This window comes from Pongo pygmaeus, chromosome 6 (assembly GCF_028885625.2).
Source record: "Pongo pygmaeus isolate AG05252 chromosome 6, NHGRI_mPonPyg2-v2.0_pri, whole genome shotgun sequence".
Classification (NCBI taxonomy): Eukaryota; Metazoa; Chordata; class Mammalia; order Primates; family Hominidae; genus Pongo; species Pongo pygmaeus.
This window is the reverse complement of record NC_072379.2, coordinates 26,200,402-26,225,982: the sequence shown is the minus strand read 5'-3', so window position 1 is coordinate 26,225,982 and position 25,581 is coordinate 26,200,402. Positions and strand designations below refer to the sequence as shown.

The 25,581-nt window shown below is 43.4% G+C and overlaps 1 protein-coding gene across 2 annotated transcripts in view; it reads right to left on the bottom strand.

Moving 5' to 3' along the window:
- LOC129040634 (putative zinc finger protein 727) overlaps positions 1-16,987 on the bottom strand; it is a 46,616-nt gene extending 29,629 nt beyond the window's left edge. The window contains exons 1-2 of one of the 2 annotated variants that reach the window (XM_054495386.1): positions 16,884-16,987; positions 8,346-8,429 (exon numbers count right to left, since the gene is read on the bottom strand). In XM_054495386.1, the coding sequence (XP_054351361.1) occupies positions 8,346-8,385 (40 nt within the window). In that variant the 5' untranslated portion in view covers positions 8,386-8,429; positions 16,884-16,987. Of the gene's footprint in view, positions 1-8,345; positions 8,430-10,270; positions 10,470-16,883 lie in introns of those variants that run through there. The other variant, XM_054495385.1, reaches the window with a different exon arrangement.
- Positions 16,988-25,581: the final 8,594 nt, after the last annotated feature.

The following is a 25,581-nucleotide window of genomic DNA, read 5'->3' as shown; positions in this document are numbered from 1 at the left end:
CACTATTCACAATAGCCAAAAGCTGGAAGCAACCCACGTCTTCAGCAATGAATAAACAAAATGTGGTATTTACATGCAATGAAATATTATTAACCCTTAAAGGGGAAAATAAATTTGACACATGCTGAACCTTGAGGACAGTATGCTAACTGAAACAAGCCAATTCCAAAAGAACAAATACTGTATGACTCCACTTACATAACTGACTGAGAATGGTAGAATTCAGAGAGAAGGAAAGTAGAATGGTGGTTATAAGACAGTGGACAATGGGAAATATATAGTTTCAACTTTGCAAGACAAAAAGAATTATGAACATCAATGGTGGTTATGGTTGCAAAACAGTGTGAATGTACTTTATTGTCACTTTATGTACACTTTTTTTTTTTTTGAAACGAAGTCTCACTCCGTTGCCAGGCTGGAGTGCAGTGGCGTGATCTTGGCCCACTGCAACCTCTGGCTCCTGGGTTCAAGTGATTCTCCTGCCTTAGCCTCCTGAGTAGCTGAGACTACAGGTGCACACCACCAAGTCCAGCTAATCTTTCTATTTTTTAGTAGATACAGAGTTTCACCATACTGGCCAGGGTGGTCTCAAACTCCTGACCTTGTGATCCGTGAACCTCAGCCTCCCAAAGTGCTGGGATTACAGGCCTGAGCCACCGCACCCGGCCTATGTACACTTAATAATGGATTAAAATAATATATTCTATGTTATGCATATTTTACCACAATATTATTTTTAATAATTTTCATATAGAAAACCAGTGAAAATTTAGCAAATCTAATGAGGGGGAAAAAATGACATTACCAAAGCTACAATAAATACATCTAGGAGAAAATTTTAAAGAGATATGTAAAACATATAAAAGAACAACCTTAAAAGACCTTAAAAGACACAAAAATCACCTAAAAATTTTTGTAACATCCTAGAGACATCAATTTTAACACAATTTTAGGTATTTAACACAATAGACAAAAAGTTGATGAATAAAGGCAGTTGGCTCATAAATTTGAAAATAATATCATAAAAATGGAAATGTGCACTAAGACTACAGAGATACCTATTTTTACCTCTGTTATAAAAAATTCCACAATATTCAGTGATGTTGTAAAAAACAGACAATCTTCTGCAATCAAATTAGAAGAGAATATACAAAATACCTAAGCATTAACTTTGAAGCCTGGAAACTCAATTCTACGACTATACTGTGCAACAGAGCTTTACAAACATTAAACAAATATTTCTGAGGTTATTCCCTGTGACCTTATTTGTCATAGCAAAATAACAGACAGAGCAGCTATGTTTATTCATAGGGCAAAGGGTTTATAGTCTCATGCCACCATCTATATTAGAACACTCAGCAGCTATTAAGATAGAAGAGAGAGACCTTTGTGTGCTTGTAGGGAGCCTCGGTCATAGCATATTGTAAACAGCTGTGTCAATGTGAGAATGTGATTGTGGTGAGAAACATATATTGGTCTCTACCCCAGCAAGTTTAATTCCTGAGGTTCTAAGCAACCTCATCTTTCTCTCCTTTGGAAGACAAACCTGAAGATGAGCTTTTCTTTCACTGCATAGTCCAACCAGAAACTGAGGTGTGCTTTCAGATATGGGTGCGCATTGAGAGAAGGCCACCCTTGCACCCAGGGCATGGCTTTCGTTGCAAGCAGAAGCCAGCCCAAAACAGCTACTTACTGAGAGAGCCTCTGCATATACTAATTCCTGCTGTACATCTGTGCCTGCCCCACAGAGCCTGGCAGCTCATGGTTAGGGTATTTATGCCCAGATGGGTGTTCCAGAACAGCCTTCTCCCCCTACTGCTTCCACCCCTGTGCTGGATACACATAATCTATTAACAATGAGAAATCGGATACAACTTTTTTATCTGATTAATGTGAGTAACCTCTAAATTATTAGGCCCAGAGACACAGGAATGAGGAAGCAGTCATGTCCCGCCCACTCTGTGTATTAGTGTGTTTTCATGCTGCGGGTAAGACATATCTGAGACTGGGCAATTTACAAAAGAAAAAGGTTTAATGGGACTTAACAGTTCCACATGGCTGGGGAGGCCTCACAATTATGGCGGAATGCAAGGAGGAATGAGTGACATCTTACATGGATGGCGGCAGGCAAAACAAAAAAAAAGCGTGTGGAGGGGAACTTCTCTTTTTAAAACTATCAATCTCGGCCGGGTGCAGTGGCTCACGCCTGCAATCCTAGCACTTTGGGAGGCTGAGGTGGGCGGATCACAAGGTCAGGAGTTCGAGACCAGCCTGACCAACATGGTGAAACCCCATCTCTACTAAAAATACAAAATTTACCTGGGCATAATGGCACACACCTGTAATCTTGGCTACTCACGAAGCTGAGGCAGGAGAATCACTTCAACCCAGGAGGCGGAGGTTGCAGTGAGCCAAGATTATGCCACTGCACTCCAGCCTGGGGGACAGAGTGAGATTCTGTCTCCAAAGAAACAACAACAACAACAACAAACACAAACCTATCAGATCTCATGAGACTTATTCGCTATCAGGAGAACAGCATGGGAAAGACTTGCTCCCATGATTCAATTACCTCCCACCAGGTCCCTCCTACATGTGGGAATTCCAGATGAGATTTGGGTGGGGACACAGTCAAACCCTATCATTCTGCCCCGTGCCCTTCCTAAATCTCGTATCTTCACATTTCAAAATCAATCATGCCTTCTCAACAGTCTCCCAGAGTCTCAACTAATTTCAGCGTTAACTTAAAAGTCCACAGTCCAAAGTCTCATCCAAGACAAGGCAAGTCCCTTCTGCCTATGAGCCTGTAAAATCAAAAAGCAAGTTAGTTACTTCCTAGATACAATGGGGGTAAAGGCACTGGGTAAATACAGCCACTTCAAATGGGAGAAATTGGCCAAAACAAAGGGGCTACAGGTCTCACGTAAGTTTGAAATCCAGCAGGACAGTCAAATCTTAAAGCTCCAAAATGATCACCTTTGACTTCATGTCTCACATCCAGGTCACACTGATGCAAGAAGTGAGCTTCCATGGCCTTGGGCAGCTCCGCCCCTGTGGCTTTGCAGGGTATAGCCCCCCTCCTGGCTGCTTTCATAGGCTGGCATCCGGTGTCTGCAGCTTTTCCAGGTGCACGGTGCAAGCTGCAGTGGATTTACCATTCTGGGGTCTGGAGGGCACTAGCCCTCTTCTTGCAGCTTCACTAGGCAGTGCCCCAGTAGGGACTTTGTGTGGGGGCTCTGACCCCACATTTCCCTCCTGGACTGCTCTAGCAGATGTTCTCCACGAGGAGGGCCACACCCCTGCATCAAACTTCTGCCTGCGCACTCAGGCTGGGGAGGCCTCACAATCATGGTGGAAGGCAAGAAGGAGCAAGTCATATCTTATGTGGATGGCAGCAGGCAAAAAAAAAAAAAAAAAAAAAAGAGAGAGAACTTGTGCAGGGGAACTCCTGTTTAAAAAACCATCAGATCTCATGAGACCTATTCACTATCTGGAGGTGTTAGGATGAGTTTCAGTGATGTGTACCAGTCTCACAGGGTCTTCCCAAAAGAAAAACACCTGCAGAGACTTTCAGCTAAGCTGGAAGGTAAACATAAGCATTGCTCACCCAGCACTATAATCAGCAATTCTTGGGTGACACCTTGAGGAGTGATGCTCATACACAGCACACTTAGACCTGGTACACTGCTCTGGCCATGATCACCTTTGAAAAGTTTCTAAATTATGGAAAACTGATCATCAAAACCATGCCTTTCCTTCTAGGTAACATCCCTTAGAAACATAAGCTGAACTTATGTATAATACCTATGGAGCTTCACCTTGCAAATGCCTGGGTAAATAGACTGACATGACTTCAGATGACCCCAAAATGTAATGACAAAAATGAAGGTCTTTTGACATTTCTAAATTAATATCTTTCCATGCACAATTGGAAAAGGCAGGTTTTAGAATGAAATTTAATGAAAGGCCTTCTTTCTGTTTTGCCTGGCTAAATTCTAGTAAGAGATTTCAAAGTACATTTTAAGAGGGCTCTTTTACTTCCTCAAAAAAACCTTTTAAATGTTCAAACTGTCTGTTTGACTTTGCTGGAGGATTTACGATACATACTTTAACTTTTTCCAGTCTTTTCTCAGTCTCTAGGAGACGTAAATCTTACCATGTATTTGAAATGTTAACATCCAGAGAATTAGCAAAATAGCATTCCAGCTGAGATCAAATTGGGAAAAAAAAAAAATTGAAGTTTTTTAGACCAAACCTCAAAATTTTATCTCAGTGAATATCTCTAGCTTAGGCAAAAAACATTACCCACATAATAATTAATTAATAATGTATTTGTTTTTATTATTTTATTATTACTCTTGACCTTTTGGAGTATACATTTGTAAACTTGTCTACTCCCATAGACAGCTTTTTTCCTCCTGTTTTACCAACCATTTCTTAAAATCTTCTGTCTGGCCTTTGTGGGCAGATGGTAAGCTGAGAAGCTGAGATACTAGAAAATATGGCCTGAAAATACAGATTGTACTCCATTTGCGGTAAGCTGTGCTTAGGAGAAGTTTTGATTATACCAGAGCTACAATTTTTTTTGTTCTTTCTCTGAAGTTTTAAAGCCATACAGGATTTCTTGGATTTGGCCTCATGAATGTGTTGGTTTTTAGTCACTAGTTCAGATATGCCTTCAACTTAAAATTTCAGTTTATGTTTAGAGTGTAATAGAAACTTTTGTTGCTTTGTTTGTTTAGTCTCCTCTCCGGGACTAAATAAAACTGTATACTGTGGTTTGGAAAAAAGAAAACTATTTACTCAAAAATTCCAAAGATAAATGTTCAAATATTAAATAGTTTTAAATATTTTAAATACAGCTTTAAATAGTGATCACCCTATACCTCCAATAAACAAAAATGTCCCATCTCCAAAATTTCTTCTTGATGTAAATTTTAGAAAGAAAAAGTAAAGAAATGTTTTCTATTTACCTGGGTAAAATCTAAATTTAAAAAATTTAAAAGCTCTACAGTCAAAAGTCCATTTATTTAAAATTGACAATCAGGCTATATATACATACACACACACACACACACATATACATACATACACATACATACACACACATATTATACATACATAAATTTGAGGCCTATGGTTTTTTCATATAAGGTCTTTTGTCAACTGAATTTCTCTCTCCCTAAACTGGTATCTCTATGTGCCTGTTTCTTCTCTTGCTGACATGATTTTTGCCAAGGATAATGTAAAACTTTACTGGCTGTTTGGAAAACAAAATCTTCTCAAACTGTCTCATCTAGAATTAATTCTTCCATTTACTTCTATCTTTCTCATCTTCCACTTAAAACCTTTTGTCACTAAGGAGGACACCTAAAGGAAACTTCTAGCAGCCTGAGACCCCTTGAAGAACACAGATAGAGCGCCACAGGCTTCTCCTTCTTTGGCAGGGTACCTGTTTTTCCTCATGAAGCCCCGGAAGTTGTGGGTAAACAGGTTTTTTTGGGGCCTGAAGCTCTACTCCCTTTTACAATGAACTCCCTCTCTAGGGCTGTTAGATACAAACATGAGTAAGTTATATTTTGTGTCTACATATATGTGTATGTCTATAAATGTGTTTGTATATTATCTACATGGTACTGAATTAAAGATAAATAAGTTTTCATGAATTAAAAAAAATCCTAAATATTTTTCAAGAATATGTGAATTGAGTAAATCTTTTGGCAAATATGACTTGTTTGTTGATTTAATAAAAAACAGTGTCTTCTGACTTCTCAGCAAAATATGTATATATAGAAAAATATATATATGTAGAAAGTTTATTGCTTTTATAACTTGTCCAACACAGTAATACAAAAATGGATAATAGAAAGTTTAACTTCAGATGAGTGTATTAGTCTAATGTTTCATGAGATTTTACAAAAATAATTAAGAATAAATAAATAAAACAGATGTAAATGGGACAAAAGCTTAAAACTTACAATACTAATTGTTTTGTAATGTGTTTAAACAGTTTCTCAAATCTTTATGGAAACTATAATCTTAGATTGTTGCTAACCTACATTAAATAATGGCTATTCATTAAACATCTAGATTATCTCTAAATAAGATAAAATGCTAAGATATTAATTTTTAAATATTAAGTTTAAGCTAAATATTTTTGGTTTCTTCACAGAAACAAAAGATATTTTTGGTTTCTTCACAGAAACAAAAGATATTTAGATCTGTTAGTAAGTATGTCCTATTCCACATTAAAAATGTTTCCATTTAAAATCCTATGTTTCTAAAAATTATAAAATATTTCTAAATGTTTACTACATGACTAATAGTTAAAACTGCTTACTTCTCAGGCTTTCACTATATATTCAGATTACTAAAAATTAAAATTCTGGCTAAGATATAATAACTAAAACTATTGTTAAGGAGAGAAACAATTTTACATACAGAGTGTGCAAGGAAAATAAGATGTGTTTCTTGGTGAAAAAAATTATTTTAGAAAGAGACAAGAGGATGTGGTTTTTCTTAAAGAGAAGGCAATTTTGCTGGGTTTAGAGGTTAAAGAATACATAAAATTGAAAGAATAAAAGATAAAGAAAATGAGGTAAACTCAATGGACATAGAAAGTTGGAGAAAGAGAATAAAGAAAATGTTAAGGGGTTATAAAATGTTTCTAGAAATCTTGTATGGTCAGCTGACTGAGATTGAATACATCTGTTTATAAGGTTTTCTTAAAATTAGCTTTAATAATATAATAATACAAGAATAAAATTTGATTTTCTTTTTTAAACAAGATTTTTATGAAGAAAAAGATTTACTTCAAATTTGTTGGAAGGAACCATATTAGATTTTCTTGGCCAATACCTGTGCCACTAAATTGAAGGCCAATATCTTTTAGAATATTTGGTCACCGCCCTCTCCATACATAGCTCTGCAAAAACCCAGCACTGGACAAATTCTCTCTAACTTTCTGCAGCCTTGGCCACCAATCTGTTTTAGATGAAGATTCTATTTGAAAAAAATCTGCTAATTATCTGCCTGGCTTTCAAAGAACACCTTCATGCATTTTATTGGAAAAAATGCTTTTGCCTTGGTGAGGTGTCACCTCCCATGAACATATGATTTAAAATATTTTTATAAGCTTAGAAAGAATTACTGATAAAATTGTTGCATCCATTGCGGCTTGAAAAAAAAAAGCTACTGATTTACTGGCTACAATTATACTAGACAATCATATTGCTTTAGGTTACTTATTACCTGAGCAAAGATATGTATGTATAGTGGCAAATACCTTTTTATTGTGTACACATAAATATTTCCTATGAAGTAGAAATTTTTCTAAAAAATGAGTTGCCCACTGCCACAAATTCTCCACTCTGCACAAGACAGAAACTGATGTTTTCATGAATGTTTTGTAATTTACGTGTTTATCTACCACACTTTCTTGTAGAAATGTATTTATTTTTCTGTAGGCATCATGAGAGAGACATTTCCTCTGTCTTTTCCCAGGTAGCATTCCCAAAGCTAAGCCGTGGGATTCTGTTTGAAATCATGCTAAATAGAACAGACCTCAGAATCTTACTACATTCACTGTGCAATACATAAAAGGTAAATGAGAATTTTTAACCAATGGAATATAAACTACTTTTTTTTCTGAAATCTACCTCTTTTCTCTTAGAAAACATTTGTGGTTTTTTAAAATCTTTCAAGCTCTAATGATAAAGTCCATCATACAATTAATGAAAAACTGAAGTTGAAATAAGTGAACATATATATTGAAGATGACAAACACAGGGAGAAGCAGTGCTGACTGGAACACAGATGTATTAGACTCACGTGTCAATCACTTGAGAGATTGTCCCACCCCCATTCTGCTCACTAAAGTACTTGATCTTCACTCTCCTAAAAGACACTGCACTTGCCCCCTGTGTGGCGGACGTGTATTTTGCTTTGCAAATTTATACACTCCCTCACTAGGGTGGGTCTTTCCTGTACTTTGGGACAGTTATTCTCCTTCACAAGCCTGAGAGAAACCAGAGGGCAAGATGCATTTGTGCCTTTTCCCCTCAATACCAGCACCTGATTGGTTGACCACCAATGTGTCTGCAGAAACAAAAGCTAGGGTTGACAGGGAAAAAATCTTAATGTTAAAGCAGTTAGCTTTTTAGACGAAGGGTATATCAGGAAACTGCTCTCAGCACGAGGGCATCCAGCTGCTCCCCTGAGAGGCTCCACCCAATACCTCAGGCTCTTCTCTGAAAGGAGATGACCCAGGGGCTGATGTTTGCTAGACACTCCAAGAGACATGGTTCTTGTGGGTATCTTGGATCATCCCCAGAAAGTTGTAATACCTGGTATCAGGAAAATACAGGAGAGTGGCTGAGGACACATCACCCTGCAAAGGTTCCAAAGACATTCTGGGAAGCCGCGTGTGCCTAGAGAAGATGAGAGGAGATGCGCAGAGTGTCAGGTGATTGCTCTTTGCTTTGCTTTCCTGTCATGTGAAATGTTCACGAACAGACGAATATATTAAAAAGAGCCACCTACTGCTCTCTTAAACAAAAATAAACAATTAAAATGCCAAGTCCGTTTTGAAATTAAATAAAGGACTAATAGTTGATAATGTGATTTAGACAGGGATAGTTGGCATTGGAGAATGTGGGAAAGAAATTGGAAATGTAGAATTTTCTACAGTCCCTATAACAGTTAGGATGGGAGAAGTTTTGGATTTGAGACCCTGCTTGCCAAACATTTGAAAATTGCAGACAAAACCAACGACCCTGTAGAGCATTAAAATAACTAAATAGCTGGCAATTAGGCTGAAATGGCCATGATGCTCTGGGATGCTGCCTAAGGAAACCTAACTACGTCGAAGGAATTTCTTGCAAATTACTAACTTTGAGAAAAAAAAACACAAAACTTAGGCTTAACCAACCACAAGCTGCCAATAAAGCTCTAAGTACATAACCAGGACATTTCCACCGGATGGGTGCAAATGCAATACATAACTGTAACCAATCAAATATTGAATCTGGTTTGTTTCCTCATACCTCTTACAAAAGCCTTTTGTTCCAAGTCTCTCCTTTGAGCCCCCAAACAAACCATAGTTGGGTGTTCTCTGATTCATAAATTGCTGTTTGTGCAAATAAACTGTTTGTATTAATCGGTTCTGGCATTACTATAAATGCCTCAGACTGGGTAATTTATAAGAAAGAGGATTAACTGGCTCATGGTTCCACAGGCTGTACAGAAAGCATAACACCAGCATCTGCTTCCTGGGGCCCCACCCAGGAAGCTTAACATCCTGGTGGAAGGTGAAGCAGGAGCTTGAAAAGAAGGCAAGGGGGTTGCTATACACTTTTAAATAAGAACTTCAGGGAACTCACTCACTATCGAGAGGTCAATACCAAGAGGAATGGTGCTAAACTATTCATGAGAAATTCGCGCCCATAATCCAATCACCTTCCACCAGGCCCCACCTCCAACATGGGGTATTACATTTAAATAGCAGAGTTGGGCCGGAAAACACTTCGAAACTATATCCTAAAGATGCCTCAATTTAGGCTACAGTGGCTCATGCATGCAATCCCGGCACTTTAGGAGGCCCGAGGGGGGCGGATCACCTGAGCTCTGGAGTTCCAGACCAGCCTGAGCAACATGGCAAAAACCCGTCTCTACAAAACAAACAAATAAAAAACAAAACCACAAAACCAGGCGAGGTGGCGGTGCATGTCTCTCTAGTCCTAGCTACTTGGGGGGCTGGGGTGGGAGAATCATCTGAGCCCAGGAGGTGGAGGCTGCAGTGAGCCGAAATCTTGCCACTGCACTTTAGCCTGGGCACAGAGTGAGACACTGTTTCCAAAATAAATAAATAAAATAAGCCACAATTTTTAAAAGGAGAAAGGAGGAATTGGGGACCCCAAGGCCCACTGCTTCTTCCACGGAGGAACTCCAGACCCTGAATGAGGATTCTCGTCTTATGACCTTCCCATCGTCCCCGCACAATCTGGAGGAGACTCGGGATTGCGACACAGAGTGCCCAAAAAGGCTCTGGGCTGGAGAGAAATTCGTGTTTATGGACAAAACAAGACGCTCGGGTTTTGGCTGCTGGCTCAGCTCCTAATCTGCGACGGAGGAAGTGAGGACTGAACTGTGCCCACGGGGACTCGGAGCTGCTCCCGAGCCGACCGCGAGGCCAGGATCCCATCGCAGCCAGTTCCGGCCAGATTCAAACAGCCTCTTTCTCCTTCTCGGGACACCCCCTCCGCGCACTCACCATTTCCCAGCCTCCGGATGTTGCGCCTTCCTCCCTATGGATCTCCCAGTACCTGCAGGTCACACGATAACAAGGGCTATGGTAGAGTCACCGAGGAGCTAGTGGAGCGGAAGAGATGGAATAGTACAGACGGGTACCGGACTCAGGGCCTGGGCGCTAGGAGACAAACGCCTTGCCATATTGAAGAGCCCGCCTCTTCCTCTCTAGCTGCGCACCTGATTGGGCAGTTTTCACGCTAGCACCACTGATTGGCTGGGGTTCTCAGCACCACTGATTGGCTGGGGTTCTCCGCCCCACACATTTAGACCCTTATCGACAGGAGATGTAATGAGACACTGGGCGGAAGAGGAAAGAGTGACAGGTTTTTGCCTGCAGCATGTTCAGGCAGAGATTTCTCCTTGTGTTGGGGGCCTGGCCCTGCCTGAGGGACATTTGTATTTAACGTTGCATATAAGATTATATCACTTTCTGATTATATTTACCTGTGTGTGTCTATCAATTTCTGAATTATAGTTACGTGTATGCTGCAGGCCCTGTCTCAGCATCCTTTCTTTCCCTTTAGTTGCAGGAGATCAAAGTCCTCCAGGAGATGCAGCTGCTCCAGCTGGCTGCAGACAATTATCACCTTTGGTCTGTGAAGCAATTTTGGGTCTGCTTCCAATTAATGGAGTGTCTCAGTGAGACTGAGAGGTGAGGGCCTAGCAGATTGGTTAGAGGTGCCACTCGCCCAGGCCTCCCAAGACACCGTGTCTCTTTCCCACCAAAGCTGAGCCTGCCTGAGGACCTAAACAAGCATAGAGAACCAAGATGGGACCCTAGTCAGGGATAGTGCTGGGCTGCGGGTTAAAGCCAGCTAGGTCAGGGCCTCCAGGTGTGGGAAGAAGCTGGCCTCTTCTCTAGGGCCCTGGGCAAGTCACTGCCCTCTTTGGGCCTCTGTTTTCTTATCCAAAAAATGTAGGGATGATGAGCCTGAGAGGGGCTAATGATGAGCTTCAAAGGAGAAAAGAACTTTGAGAGTGCTTGTGCCTGGCTCTTCCTGAGATGATGAGAACAATGGTGACAGCTACATATAACGGAGTCCTCACAAGGCCCAGTGACGTAGGTGGTTCCCATCACACTTTCAAGTTGAGAAAACAGTCTCAGGGAGGCCTGGCTGCATGCCCAAGGTTCCACATACAGAGGGTTGCAGCAGGGAGTGAATCTAGAATCAGAGCTTACTGGAGATGGCAGGAGCATTGGACCAGCTTACTCACACCAGTTATCCAGGATACCAGGTCAGTGTAACTGGGCATAACTGGGTGAAGGGAGCATAGTATCACTGACCTTTTCTTTGACTCTGGCAGGTGAAGACATCCATGCTGGCCACCCTAGAGAAGAAACTACAGAGAGGCCAGACGAGGCTAAAGCAGCAAAAAGGCAGGGTCCCTGTGATGGCGAAGAGCTCCAGGGAGTCAGAGGGAAGAGGTCCTCCCTCCCAGCCAGAGGCCTCCACATCAAAAGAGCAAGGGGCCTTTCTCCCTCAGCCCTTCCCTCCTGTGGCAACAGTCCCTGAAATGCCTCTATAAGACAAATCTGAGTAAAGGCGTGGAAGAGCTGGATTTGGGAAATGGTGGGGGCAGGGACCACATAACATTGTGACTTGTTAAAATCTCACCACAGAGTTAACATGGGAACATGGGGGTGCTTCATGTTTTTGGAGGCCAGCTAGGAGGAGGGGAGAGAGTTGGGGAGAGGCAGCTGAGTGTCTCTGGCTTTTTCAAGTGGAAGATGTGGATAGGAGGGTCCAGGAGACAGGGGATTCTGAGACTTCAAGGGACAGGCCTTGAATGGACACCCAAAAGTGGATACTCATCGCCATCACCACCCGATGGCACAGGGTGTTGCCTCCATCCTGGGCACATTTTCCAGTTGTCTGGTGATGGGATACCCTGCCAGAAAGGATTATATGGATGGGAGTGAGCCTGGGATGGGCAGGGCTGGAGCCAGGATCCTGAGGCTTGGGAGAAGAGAATCCAGGATTACATCCTTAGATCTCAGCACTTGGCAAACCTCCTCTCATGAGAGCCTCATGGCTACCTCTGTGAGCTGAGGTGTCAGGCCCCTCTTCCCTATGAATGTTGAAGATTCCACATCAGCCACCAGTCCCTGATCCCAGGGTGGTGAAGCTGCAGAGCTGCCTGCTTGCAAAGCCCAGTGAGGTTTGGCCTGAGCTGGACTCAGACTCTCCCTCAGGTGGTGCCAATGGAAGGAGAGTAAACTTAGACCTCTCCAAGGGCAGTCAGCTCATATGAGGCTGAGCACTTTTTTAATGGGAGCCTCCAGTTTTTCTGTCATCAGAGAGAGTTGGGGTGGGAGGTCCCTGAGCCTCAGCTCCCATTGTTCCGTTCTTTGAACCCCAGAACCTGATGCAGACCCACCTCCTGCTTTGTGCACGTTCCCTGACCCTGGTGGCCCTGGCAGTAATGCAGTATGAAGGGAGTGGGGAGGGGACCTAGTCTAAGGGTCTAAGGGGCCTTTCTGATGAACACTGGCTGTCTGACTTCCAGGGAAATGTGAATAACACCAAAAAAAAAAAAAAAAAAAAAAAGGAAGGTGAGCAGCTGGGGCAACATTGGGGGAGAGTGGAGAGGTGAAAGTCAGAGATGCCCCCGGGGAGAATACTCTATGTATCTAACTTATTTATTTATTAATTTTGATATAGAGTCTTGCTCTGTTGCCCAGACTGGAGTACAGTGGCATGATCTCTGCTCACTGCAACCTTCACCTCACAGGTTCAAGCGATCCTCCTGGCTCAGCCTCATGAGTAGCTGGGATTACAGGTGCATACCACCACATCCGGCTAATTTTTTATATTTTTGGCAGAGATGGGTTTTCACCATGTTAGCCAGGCTGGTCTTGAACTCCTGAACGCAAGTGATCCACCTGCCTTGGCCTCCCAAAGCGCTGGGATTACAGGCATGAGCCACTGCACCCAGCTTAACCTTTTCAATAAATCTAAGATGCAGAGGATGGAGCCTCTGCAATCTCAGATTTAGATTCCATCCTCTGCATCTTAGATTTATTGAAAAGATTTGATACACAGAGAAAGAGACCCATCACAATGGAGGATGTGAGTAGGGGACTGAAATCAAAAACCGGTTCCTGGAGGAGGGACTTTCTGTATCCAACTCTGGAAATAGGTTGGGGCTGCATGGCATTAGAGAACAGGAAGAGGCCCTTAAGAGAAAAGCCCCAGAAACCAGCCCCTGTTAACCTCTCTTCCCCACAGGTTCCCTTCAACATTTTTCACCCAGGCCCCATTAGTAGGAAGTTTACTCTCCTTCCATTGGCACCACCTGAGGGAGAGTCTGAGTCCAGCTCAGGCCAAACCTCACTGGGCTTTGCAAGCAGGCAGCTCTGCAGCTTCACCACTCAGGAAACAGGGACTGGCGGCTGATGTGGAGTCGTCAACATTCATAGGGAAGATTCATAGATTCATAGGCCTGACACCTCAGCTCACAGAGGCAGCCATGAGGCTCTCATGAGAGGAGGTTTGCCAAGTGCTGAGATCTAAGGATGTAATCCTGGATTCTCTTCTCCCAAGCCTCAGGGTCCTGGTTCCAGCCCTGCCCATCCCAGGCTCACTCCCATCCATATAATCCTTTCTGGCAGGGTCTCCCATCACCAGATAACTGGAAAATGTGCCCAGGATGGAGGCAACACCCTGTGCCGTCAGGTGGTGATGGGGATGACTACTCACTTTTGGATGTCAATTCAAGGCCTGTCCCCTGAAATCTCATAACCCCCTGTCTCCTGGACCCTCCATCCACATCTTCCACTTGTCCCTCCCTTTAGCTGCAGGAGATCAAAGTCCTCCGGGAGATGCAGCTGCTTCAGCTGGCTGTAGACAATTACCACCTTCAGCCTGTGGAGCAATTTTGGGTCTGCCTCCAGTTGATGGAGTGGCTCAGTAAGACTGAGAGGTGAGGGTCTAGCAGATTGTCAGAGGGCATGGAGAATATTTGTTTTGGACCAGCTGCCAAGAGCCTGTGGCCATGGCTCCCTGGTCAGTGTCAGGCCCTGCTGCATGATGACCCCTGGGACCCAGCACTCCAGCTGGGCAGGCACTGGGAAGGAGGCCAGGGATGTGGCTTCTACTAGCCTCACATCTGCCTCTGTACTGTAGCTACAACCTGCCTGTCAGCTGGATCTCTTATCCCAGTAGTCCAGCAACACCACCCTCCTGGCCATGGAGAATATGCCATGATAAATCTTAGGGAACACTGAGTGCCTGGACCAGCAGGAGCAAAGTACCTTAGAGCTCAGTGACATTTGGGCTAGGCATGGGATCCGGGTGTCAGATTGCTACACTGGGCTCCCAGCTCCACCACTGACCATCCCTGTGACTGGGGCAGAGGACTCACTACTATGGTACTTGAGGCCCCATTGTCATAAATATAATGGATGCTGCCAATTCCTTTTTCTCATTTATCTGTTTATTTATAATCACCATGTACTACTGATCTCTGTTGGTATTTTTATTCAAAATTAATAAGCATGTGATACATTTTTTATCATTCTTCCTCATGATTTCTCTACTATATGATTCCTCTCATGTGTGGTACTTAAGAGTAAATCCATAGAAACACAAAGTAGGAGTGTTTCCCAGGGGCTAGAGGGAGAATAACAAGGAGCTGTTGTTTAATGGGTACAGTTTCAGTTTCAAAAAATGGAAAATGCTTTTTATACATGGAAATTATTATAGCAAATTAATGAGTGTCCTTAATTCATCTCAACTGAAACCTTTAAAATAGTTAAAATAGTTAGTTTTATGTGTAATTTAACATAATGTATAAAATTCTTTTAAATTTTTATATATTTTTTTTAAGAGACAGTCTTGCTCTGTTACCCAGACTGGAGTGCGGGATTGCAATCATCACTTCCTGCAGCCTTGAACTCATGGGCTTAACTGATTTTTCTGCGTCAGCCATCTGAGTAGCTGGAATGACAGGCACATGCCACCATGCCTGGCTAATTTTTAATTTTTTTGTAGAGAGAGGGTCTCACTATATTGTCCAGACTGGTCTAAAATTCCCAGCCACAAGTGATCCTCCTACCTTAGCCTCCTAAAATATTATAGGCTGAGCATGTTGGCTCATGCCTGTAATCTCAGTGTTTACATATCTGCAGCAGGACTGATGAATATTACAAATGTGATGTACAAAAGAAAGTAGATGTAAAAATATACATACTATATAATGCCATTTATGTAAAATCCAAAAAGAATATAAAATTGAGGTTTTGGCTTTCAGTAATGGTGGAGTAGCTTGTTGAACAATACTCTTACAAATAACAATGGTAAAATCTGGATACAATGTCATATATTGTCATATAGAAACACACATCTATATATCATACATAGGATATATGTACGGATAAGAACTGAATGAGAATTTTAGCTGTGCCCACTGAAAGGGAGAAGGGTATCTGAATTTGAATCCAGCCAAATTAACTCCCTCTTCGAAAAATAACAACACTCTTCAAAGGAATACAACAGAATGCAGAGTCTCTATAAGTATTATTTATAGTTTTCAAAATACAATTTTAAAATTTAAGAGACATGAGAAGAAACACAAAAATGTTATCCATACACAAGATAAAACATAGGCATTAGAAGCTATCCCCAAAACGTCCAAGATGTTGTTATCAGCAGTCAAGTATTTGAGAGCAGCCATTAAAACTATACTCATGGGGTGAAGAAAAAACATTCTCATAATGAATGAAAAAATGTGGAATCTCAGCAGAGAAATGCACATTATTAAGAAGAACCAAATAGAAAGATAATGAAATTTTAAAATAGTACTTTTAGGTTGATTCATAGATTAGAAAAAGACAGAACAATAGAAATTATTCAATCTGAAAAAAACAGTAAAAAAAGTTTGAAGAAAATGAACAGAGTCTTACCAATAAATGTGGTACAAAAGTAACAACTAATAGCTGAAAACTATTGGTCAAAACCCCCAATTTTTTTTTTTTTTTTTTTTTTTTTTTTTTTTTTTTTTTTTTGAGATGGAGTCTCACTCTGTCGCCCAGGCTGGAGTGCAGTGGTGCGACCTCAGCTCACTGCAAGCTCTGCCTCCTGGGTTGACACCATTCTCCTGCCTAGTCTCCTGAGTAGCTGGGACTACAGGTGCCCGCCACCACACCTGGCTAATTTTTTATATTTTTAGTAGAGATGAGGTTTCATCGTGTTAGCCAGGATGGTCTCGATCTCCTGACCTCGTGATTCGCCCACCTCGGCCTCCCAAAGTACTGGGATTACAGGCCAAAACCCCTAATTTTTATATCCAAGCAAAGTCAACAAATTCCAGAAAGAAAATCCAAGTAAAACCATACCAAGGCCATAGGCCATATTGTGATTTAAGAAACTGGCAAGACAGGGCTTTCAATTGACTTTCTATGATTTCTATTTACTATTTATAATGATGGAAAATAGGTTATCTTTGAGACTTTTTATCTTGGAGAAAGTCTCACATATCAGGCATAGATGACTAAGGGTTATTAAAGGCAGATGACTTTCTAGCCTTGTTTTAGAGTTTTAATTTCTTACTTTGGAAATAAATTTGTTTCTTACAAGTCTTGTAGTAAAAATGATTCTCCAGAAAGATGTGCCCAGGATATTATCTCCTGCTGCATCCTTCCTGTGCAGAATTAAAGCTGTGTGTACTTCAATTTCAGAAATGTACAGTATGAATTACTTAGAGTTAATCTGAAAAACTAAAAGAAAAACATGGGAAGAATTAAGATATTACTGTGATGTTCCTTCAGCAAATTACTAAAAGTGGTTCCAGAGAGATATTTTAAAATGATTATTAAAAGAGTTTCTAAGGGAGCCCTATTCAGGGCAAAAAGACATTGTACATTACCTCAGTACACAAACTTTCCTAATGTTTTGGGAAGGACCAAGGGTTCTGTTTTGTCCTATTGGCCCGTGTTAACACTAAGACACCTGATTCCTGGGAACCAACCTATGTGGGAGTCACAAAAGTGGTGGATGTGGCTCCCAAAATGGCTTAAAGGGGTCCTTTCTCTGTGAGGCTGAGTTTCCTGACTGTACGAAGGAGTCAGGCCTTTCCCCTGTGACATTTTCTCCTCTTTATTACGGTGGCAGGAGCATCCCTGCGAGAGGCCTGACCCAGGTGTGTAGGCCAAGCAGCCAGCCCGGAAATCCAATGGGGTGTTCTTGGGGTGCAGAGGAGGATTTGTGACAATCCAGACACAGAAAAAGGAAAAGGTGGCTTTGAAGAGACAAGTGCAAAGATACCAGAGATGGGGTATTGTCATTTTAGGCAGTGAATTGACGGTTTCGCTTACCAGGGAGCTCCCATCGTGGGCTCCCAAAAGGCCTAACAACTGCTAGGCCCACGGGCCATTAGCTCCACCTTTACGGAGAAGCTGCACTATGCATGTCAGAAGCGGCGTAGGCAGGGATGAGGGAAAGGAAAGATGTGCGCTGAGCTGAGTTGCGGGAGGGTAAACCTAACTACGTAACCCTGAGCAGGCTGTGAGAGGCTCCTTGCCCCTTGCAGATTTGTGAAAAATCAAACTTCCGCACAAGAAGCCGGCATTTCAGGTAGGGGCGATGATGTCACAATCACAGGTTGAGATCTGCTGCCCAGGCCATGCTTGCTCCCCGCAGGCAGGCGAGATTTCGGAACAGCCAGGACCTCCTCCGCAAAGGGGAACCGCTCTAGACGCGCAGAGGGGCAGAGTTGAAACGGGTGCCATCACCGTACATCCTGGGAGCTGTACTCTCTTAACCGCTCCTAGCCCCTTAGTGACAAAGCGACAGTATTATTTCGCAGGGCTGGGGGCGGGCGAAGCCTTGGGGACGCGGCGGTGCGCGCCTCGCTCGCCATGCTGGGAGTGGTAGTCTCTTTTTTTTTTTTTTTTTTTTTGAGACGGAGTCTAGCTCTGTCGCCCAGGCTGGAGTGCAGTGGCGCGATCTCGGCTTACTGCAAGCTCCGCCTCCCGGGTTCACGCCATTGTCCTGGCTCAGTCTCCCGAGTAGCTGGGACTACAGGCGCCCGCCACCACGCCAGGCTAATTTTTTTTGTATTTTTAGTAGAGACGGGGTTTCACCGTGTTAGCCACGATGGTCTCGATCTCTTAACCTCATGATCCGCCCGCCTCGGCCCCCCAAAGTGCTGGGATTACAGGCGTGAGCCACCGCGCCTGGCCTGGGAGTGGTAGTCTCTTAACCGCTCCCAGCCCCTTGTTTGCAGGACTGCAGGACTACAATCCCAGCATGCTCCGGGCTCCGGGTTGGGGCACAGCCCTCAGAAAGAGAGGCAGGGCGCTGCGCACCTCGCCGGGCATACGGGCGTTGTAGTCTCTCAACGACTCCCGGCTCTTTGGTCGCCTGGCTGCAGGACTACAATTCCAGCAGGCACCGGGCTCAGTGGGAGGGGCAGGGTGGTGTGGACCTGGCAAAGCAGTGCTGCCCGCTCACCCCCTGCTGCCTCCTTTCCATGGGGAGTGAGTTTGGAGAGGGATATGAGGGATAAATCTGGGCTGGACAGTGAGAAAAGTGTGACTCTTCTAAGTACACCTCGCTTTTGCCCAAATCTGGCAGGTCCCACCTCCGACTGAGCAGCTCGGTTTCCTCTCTTTATCCTTACCCGCTGGTCTTCCCATGACATCGCGCCGCCTCCAGCCCAGGGAGCCGCCTGCTTTCCTAAAGTACTGCGGAAACTGGCCTGATGTCTGTCTGAGACATTGTACATTGTGCCACTGGCCTCTGCTTACTCCAGGCAGAGCGCCAGTTCAGCAGCATTTGGGAGAAATTTGCTGCCTAGCCCGCCCGTATACAACTTCAACTTTCAACTTTGGGCTGTGGTTTGGTGAAAATGTCAACCTCACTGACCCCTTTTTCGTGGAAGTGGAAGTTGAGACATTAGGGACAGTAATTATTGGCTTACTGGGATCTGCTAAAAGCAGAGGAGAAAGCCCCAATATTTCCAGGCATGTGTCTGGTGGGCCATTTTCACCTACCCATTTATGGATCTAGGCCTCCAAAAATCAACCTAAAGATGATGATTGTTTTGATATTTTACACGTGTAACCATGGGCCTCATCTCACCTGAGACCTGACTGGCTAGCTCTGAAAGACATGGATGGTGACCAGCTCTCTCTGGAACAGATGGTGCTCCAGCTTTGTGGGAGCAACTTTCAAGGTGTGGATCACTTGAAGGTCATTTGAAACCTGTGAGGTTTAACATCTCTGCTTTGGATGGAAAGCTCATCACCTACAGCACTCAGGGATGTAACTAAACTTGCTGGGACTGATGTGTTGAAATTTTTTGTCTAGACAGTGGAAACATCCAGGAGCACTTCTGCTTCCATGTAGCCTCTTAATAATTGATGTCCCTAAAATCCTATGTCCTCAGAAACAGATACTTTCAGCTGAATGCAGTGGCTCAGGCCTGTAATCCCAGCACTTCGGGAGGCCAAGGTGGGTGGATCACCTGAGGCCGGGAGTTCGAGACCAGCTTGGCCAACATGGTGAAATCCTGTCTCTACTATAAATACAAAAATGAGCTGGGCATGGTGGCATGTGCCCGTAATCTCAGCTACATAGGAGGCTGAGGCAGAAGAGTTGCTTGAACCTGGGAGGCAGAGGTTGCAGTGAGCAGAGATTGCACCACTGCACTCCAGCCTGGGCGACAGAGGAAGAAAAAAAAAAAGGAAGGAAGAAAGTTACTTTCACAAATTTGGTACCAGCTTTCTTGTTTTTATATCTAATCTGTAAAAATCTGGGTGTTAATCTACATGAAAGTAATAGTTCATTCATGTCACACTTCCAATAGTTTCTCATTTGTGATTTCTGAATGTGGTACACTATCAAAAAAGGGAAAACATGATTGTGACCATTGAACTCTATTACTGTACTTGTGAAGCTTATGAAGAATTTACCACTTCAGGATTAATTACACCTGGGTTCATCGGTGCCTTTGTAAAGAAAGGAAGAGAAACCATGGGTCACCTATGCAAGTGGCAAGATGAGGAAGTATAGGGAGACGACAGCAGAATACTAGGGCTTTGCCCTGTCTGTTTGTTTGGTTTTTGAGATGGAGTCTCGCTTTGTCGTCCAGGCTGGAATGCAGTGGTGCAATCTTGGCTTTCTGCAACCTCTGTCTCCTGGGTTCAACTGATTCTCCTGCCTTAGCCTCCCGAGTAGCTGGGATTACAGGTGCCCACCACCACACCTGGCTAATTTTTATATATTTAGTAGAGACAGGGTTTCACCATGTTGGCCAGGCTGGTCTCAAACTCCTGACCTCAGATGATCCACCCGCCTCAGCCTCCCAAAGTGCTGGGATTACAGGCGTGAGCCACCACCCCCGGCAGGCTCTGCTCTTTTTAACAGTAGGGCCTCTAGGGACAGTCTGTGTGGTAAAGTGCATGCATCCCTCCCCAGTCCCTCAGTATTCTCACCCTAGTCCCTGTTCCCTCTTTAGGTAATGGTGTCTGATTACCCTTGCCCACAAGTGTCAAAAGGGAATGTTGTAATGTAAGCCTATCCATCATTTTAAAATGAGGATTAATGGAGAGGAGAGTCTTCGGACCTGTGTTTAGAAGCACTGATGTTTAGTGTGTGCTGTCTCATGGCAGCTATCTGAGAAAATTGGTCCTGATGCAGCCACAGCTGCTATGCATAGAGCAGAAGCTCCTTGCAATTTGGTGTCTTCTGGTTAGATTTTGTGGCTCTGACTCTCCTCTGCTCACCCACTCCTGGTAGTATCTGCCGGCTTGCCTGGTTTGTTCCACTTCTTTCCTGTTAGCCTGTTGTGTAACTGTATTTCACAGGGTCTTTAGGGATTCTAACCTCACCAGACTAGTCACTGGACACTGGCCATGTGCTTATCTTGCTGGAGCCCCTATGCTCATTCTTTCCAGTGGAGCTATGAAGAATTCAACTTACTTGTCAGTCTTCTCATTTGGGTATTGCTGGACTGTTTAGGAAGCAGGGAATCTTGTCTTTGGTCTCATTATTATTTCTTTTGTGTATTTCAAAGTCTGATAACTTTTTTTTTGGGGGATAAAGTCTTGCTCTGTTGCCCAGGCTGGAGTACAGTGGCAGGATCTCGGCTCACTGCAACCTCTGCCTCCCAGGTTCAAGTGATACTCCTGCCTCAGCCTCCCAGAGTAGCTAGGACTACAGGTGCCCACCACCACCATGCCCGGATAATTTTTGTATTTTTGGTAGAAATGGGGTTTCCCCATTTTGGCCAGGCTGGTCTCAAACTCTTGACCTCAGGTGATCCACCCATTTCAGCCTCCCGAAGTGCTAGGATTAAAGGCATGAGCCACCGTGCCTGGCATCTGATACTATTTTATTAGTAATGTGGACACTTGCAGTAAGAGCCACTTTTAAATACTAGTGAATTTAGGCTGGGCATGATGGCCCATGCCTGTGCCACTTCACTCCAGCCTGGGCGACAGAGCGAGACTCTGTCTGAAAGAAGAAAAAAAAAGATAGTGAATTTAACTCTGGCAACAACTTGATGAAGTAGGCATGGATCCCCATTTTACAGGTGAGGAAACTGACACCCAGAGTGGTTGAGTCATTTCATTAACACCAAACAAGTTTTTGGTGCATTTCAAATTGTAACCTAGAAATCTTCCTCTAGGATATCTAAGCCTATCTAATATTCTACTTTGTTTCTCACTGCCAGAGTCCCCAAAAGTACAAATCTCATTCTGACTCCATTTTTTACTTGTTGATACAAAACTGGCAAAAAATAGCCTCATGGTGAGGGAGAAAACTAGCTGGAGTGGGGCCTTCCCTTTTCTATTTCTTACCTGTTGCGGGAAGTCAGGGACCCTGAACGGAGGGAACTGCTGAAGCCGTAGCAGAAGAACATAAATTGTGAAGATTTCATGGACATTTATTAGTTCCTCTAATTAATACTTTTATAATTTCTTATGCCTGTCTTTACCGCAATCTCTGAACATAAATTATGAATATTTTATGGACATTTATCACTTCCCCAATCAATACTCTTATAATTTCCTATGCCCGTCTTTAATCTCTTAATCCCATCATCTTCGTAAGCTGAGGATGCATGCCGCCTCAGGACGCTGTGATGATTGTGTTATCTGTACAAATTGTTTGTAAAACGTGTGTTTGAACAGTATGAAATCTGGGCACCTTGAAAAATAACAGGATAACAGCAATTTTCAAGGAAGAAGGGAGATAACCATAAGGTCTGACTGCCTGCAGGACCAGGCAGAACAGAGTCATATTTCTCTTCTTGCAGAAAGTGAATAGGAGAAATATTGCTGAATTCTTTTGCCAGCAAGGAATAGCCCTGGGAAAAGAATGCATTCCCAGGGGGGAGGTCTCTAAAATGGCCGCTCTGGGAGTGTCTGTCTTATATGGTTGAAGATAAGGGATGAAATATGCCCTGGTCTCCTGCAGTGCCCTCAGGCTTGCTAGGATTAGGAAATTCCAGCCTGGCAGATTCTAGTCAGACTGGTTGTCTGCTCTGGAACCCTGCTTCCTGTTAAGATGTTTATCAAGACAATGCATGCCCAGTGGGACATGGAACCTCATTGGTAATTCTAATTTCACCCTGGCCTTGTGATCTCGCTCTGCCCTTCTGCCCTTGTAATCTTTTATTGCCCCTTGAAGCATGTGATCTTTGTGATTTACTCCCTGTTTGTACCCCCCTCCCCTTTTGAAATCCCTAATAAAAACTTGCTGGTTTTGTGGTTCAGGGGGCATCACAGAACCTGCTGACATGTGATATCACCCCTGGAGGCCCAGCTGTAAAATTTCTCTCTTTTGTACTCTTTCTCTTTATTTCTCAGACCAGCCCTCACTTAGGGAAAATAGAGAAGAACCTACGTTGAAATATTGGGGGCTGGTTCCCTTGATACTTACCCTTGATAATTGTTAGTTTTTTTGAGTGTGCTCGAGCACTGGTGGAGCTGGCCAGTCCTCATCTGAAAAGTATATTATGTAAAGTTAATCCATTTACTTTTTGCAGGTGTGATTTTTATATCCTTTTTTTTTTTTTTTTTTTTGGAGGTGGATGCAGTCTTGCTCTTGTTGCCAAGGCTGGAATGCAATGCAATGCCGAGATCTTGGCTCACTGCAACCTCTGCCTCCCAGGTTCAAGAGATTCTCCTGTCTCAGCCTCCCAGGTAGCTGGGATTACAGGCACCTGCCACCATGCCCAGCCAATTTTTTGTATTTTTAGTAGAGACAGGATTTCATTATGTTGGCCAGGCTGGTCTCGAACTCCTGACCTCAGGTGATTCACCCATCTCAGTCCCCCAAAATGCTGGGGTTACAGGCATGAGCCAGCGTGCCCAGCCTTATCCTAGTTATTTTTCTGGGTTTTCTTTTACAAGTTCCTGCTGTACGTTAAAATACAATGCAAATATTGATGAAAATAAAACTTTTTCCCTCCTACTAAATGGTAAAAACACTTTTTTTTTTTTTTTTTGAGACAGAGTCTTGCTCTTGTTGCCCAGGCTGGAGTGCAATGGCATGACTGTGGCTCACTGCAACCACTGCCTCCCAGGTTCAAGCAATTCTCCTGCCTCAGCCTCCAGAGTAGCTGGGACTACAGGCATCCGCCACCACGCCTGGCTAATTTTTTGTATTTTTAGTAGAGACAGGGTTTCACCATATTATCCAGGCTGGTCTTGAACTCCTGACCTCAGGCGATCCACCTTCCTCAGCTCTGAGCCACCACACCCAGCCGAGGTGGGTGAATTTCTGGGTTTTCTTATAAAATGTCACAGGAGATTATGACACAAATATTTTATAAAGCCTTTGGGTGGTATGAGCTGTGTCATAACACAGTCCAACAAGCAGGTGAGATTGTGACTCTCATAGGCACATCCAGCCAACAATGGTATTATCATTCTTAAACCTAGACACAACCCACTGGTGAGGTTATAAATCTCACATATGGATGCAGACCACAGTTGGAATCGTGACTGTCATATGTGGATTTGGCCACAGGTCAAATGGGAAGTCATTTCTTGACTAACTCACAGGCACAGTGTTGTCTCTTATACTTGGACCAAGCTAGTAGAAGAGATGTTGACTCTCATTGTTAGGCTTAGGAAATGGGGATGGTTCTGGGTTTTTCTACTTGCACAAAGGTCACAAAAATCACAACACTCATGCATACAGCATAATGCCCTATGGTGGTACAGAGAGTGTCAACACAGCCCAATACAAAGTTGAGACTTATTCTCATACGCACAGCCAGCTGACAGAATTGTCACCCACACACATGGACAGATCCCACTAGTGAGGTCCTGACTTTGCCTTGTGGACAGGGTTCACAGTTGGAATTCTGACTGTCATATGCAGATCTGACCACAAGTAAGATTGTGACTCATTTCTGGACCCAGCTCACAAACATGGTGATAACTCTCATACCTGGACCCAGGCAATAGAAAATGTGTTAACTTCTACCTGGGCTTAGGGTAACAGGTAAGATCTTAGAGCCATACGAACAAAGTTCACAGAGCAGAATTCCACTCTCGAGCATATTATGTGAAGATCTCAGATGGTACAGAGAGTGTCATAACAGAGCCAGAAATATAGAGAAAATTGTGAATCTCATATGCATACCCAGCCAACAGTAAGGATGGTCACTCTCCCATATAGACACAGCTCACTGTTGAGATTCTGAATCTCACACCCAGAGGCAATGAAAAGTTTAAAGTTTGACTCACATACATGCATGTGGTCAACAGGTAGGATAGTGACTCTGAGACCAAGATTCAGCACCCTGGTGAGGCTGTGCCTATCTTATGTGGACTCTCTGTTTGCAGGTGGAGATGAAGCTCTCATGGACGGATCCTGTCCAATGTTAAGACTGTGTCTCATGTATCTGGATGCAACTCACCAGAGGTGTTGACTGTCAGACCTAAAGCTGGGAAATATGTAGAACTGTGAAATTTATTCCTGGTCCTTCCCACAGGTGTGATTGTGGCGCATACTTTCACACAGCACCTAATTTATTTTACTAATTCACTTGGGCCCAGCCAACAGTTGGGACTGTGACATATACCTGGATCAAGTACCTAGGTGATGTAACTCTCCAGCCTGGGCCTTTCCACAGGGTGCATTGTGACATATCTTTGGACTTATCACCTATGTGATGTGACTCTACTTTCTTGCCTTGTCTTGGCCTCCATTGAGAATTGTGACATATTGCTGGGCCCAGTACCTAAGTTATGTGACTCTTCTTCACTGCTTGTGCACTTAGAAGGGATTGTGACATATTGCTGGGCCAAGA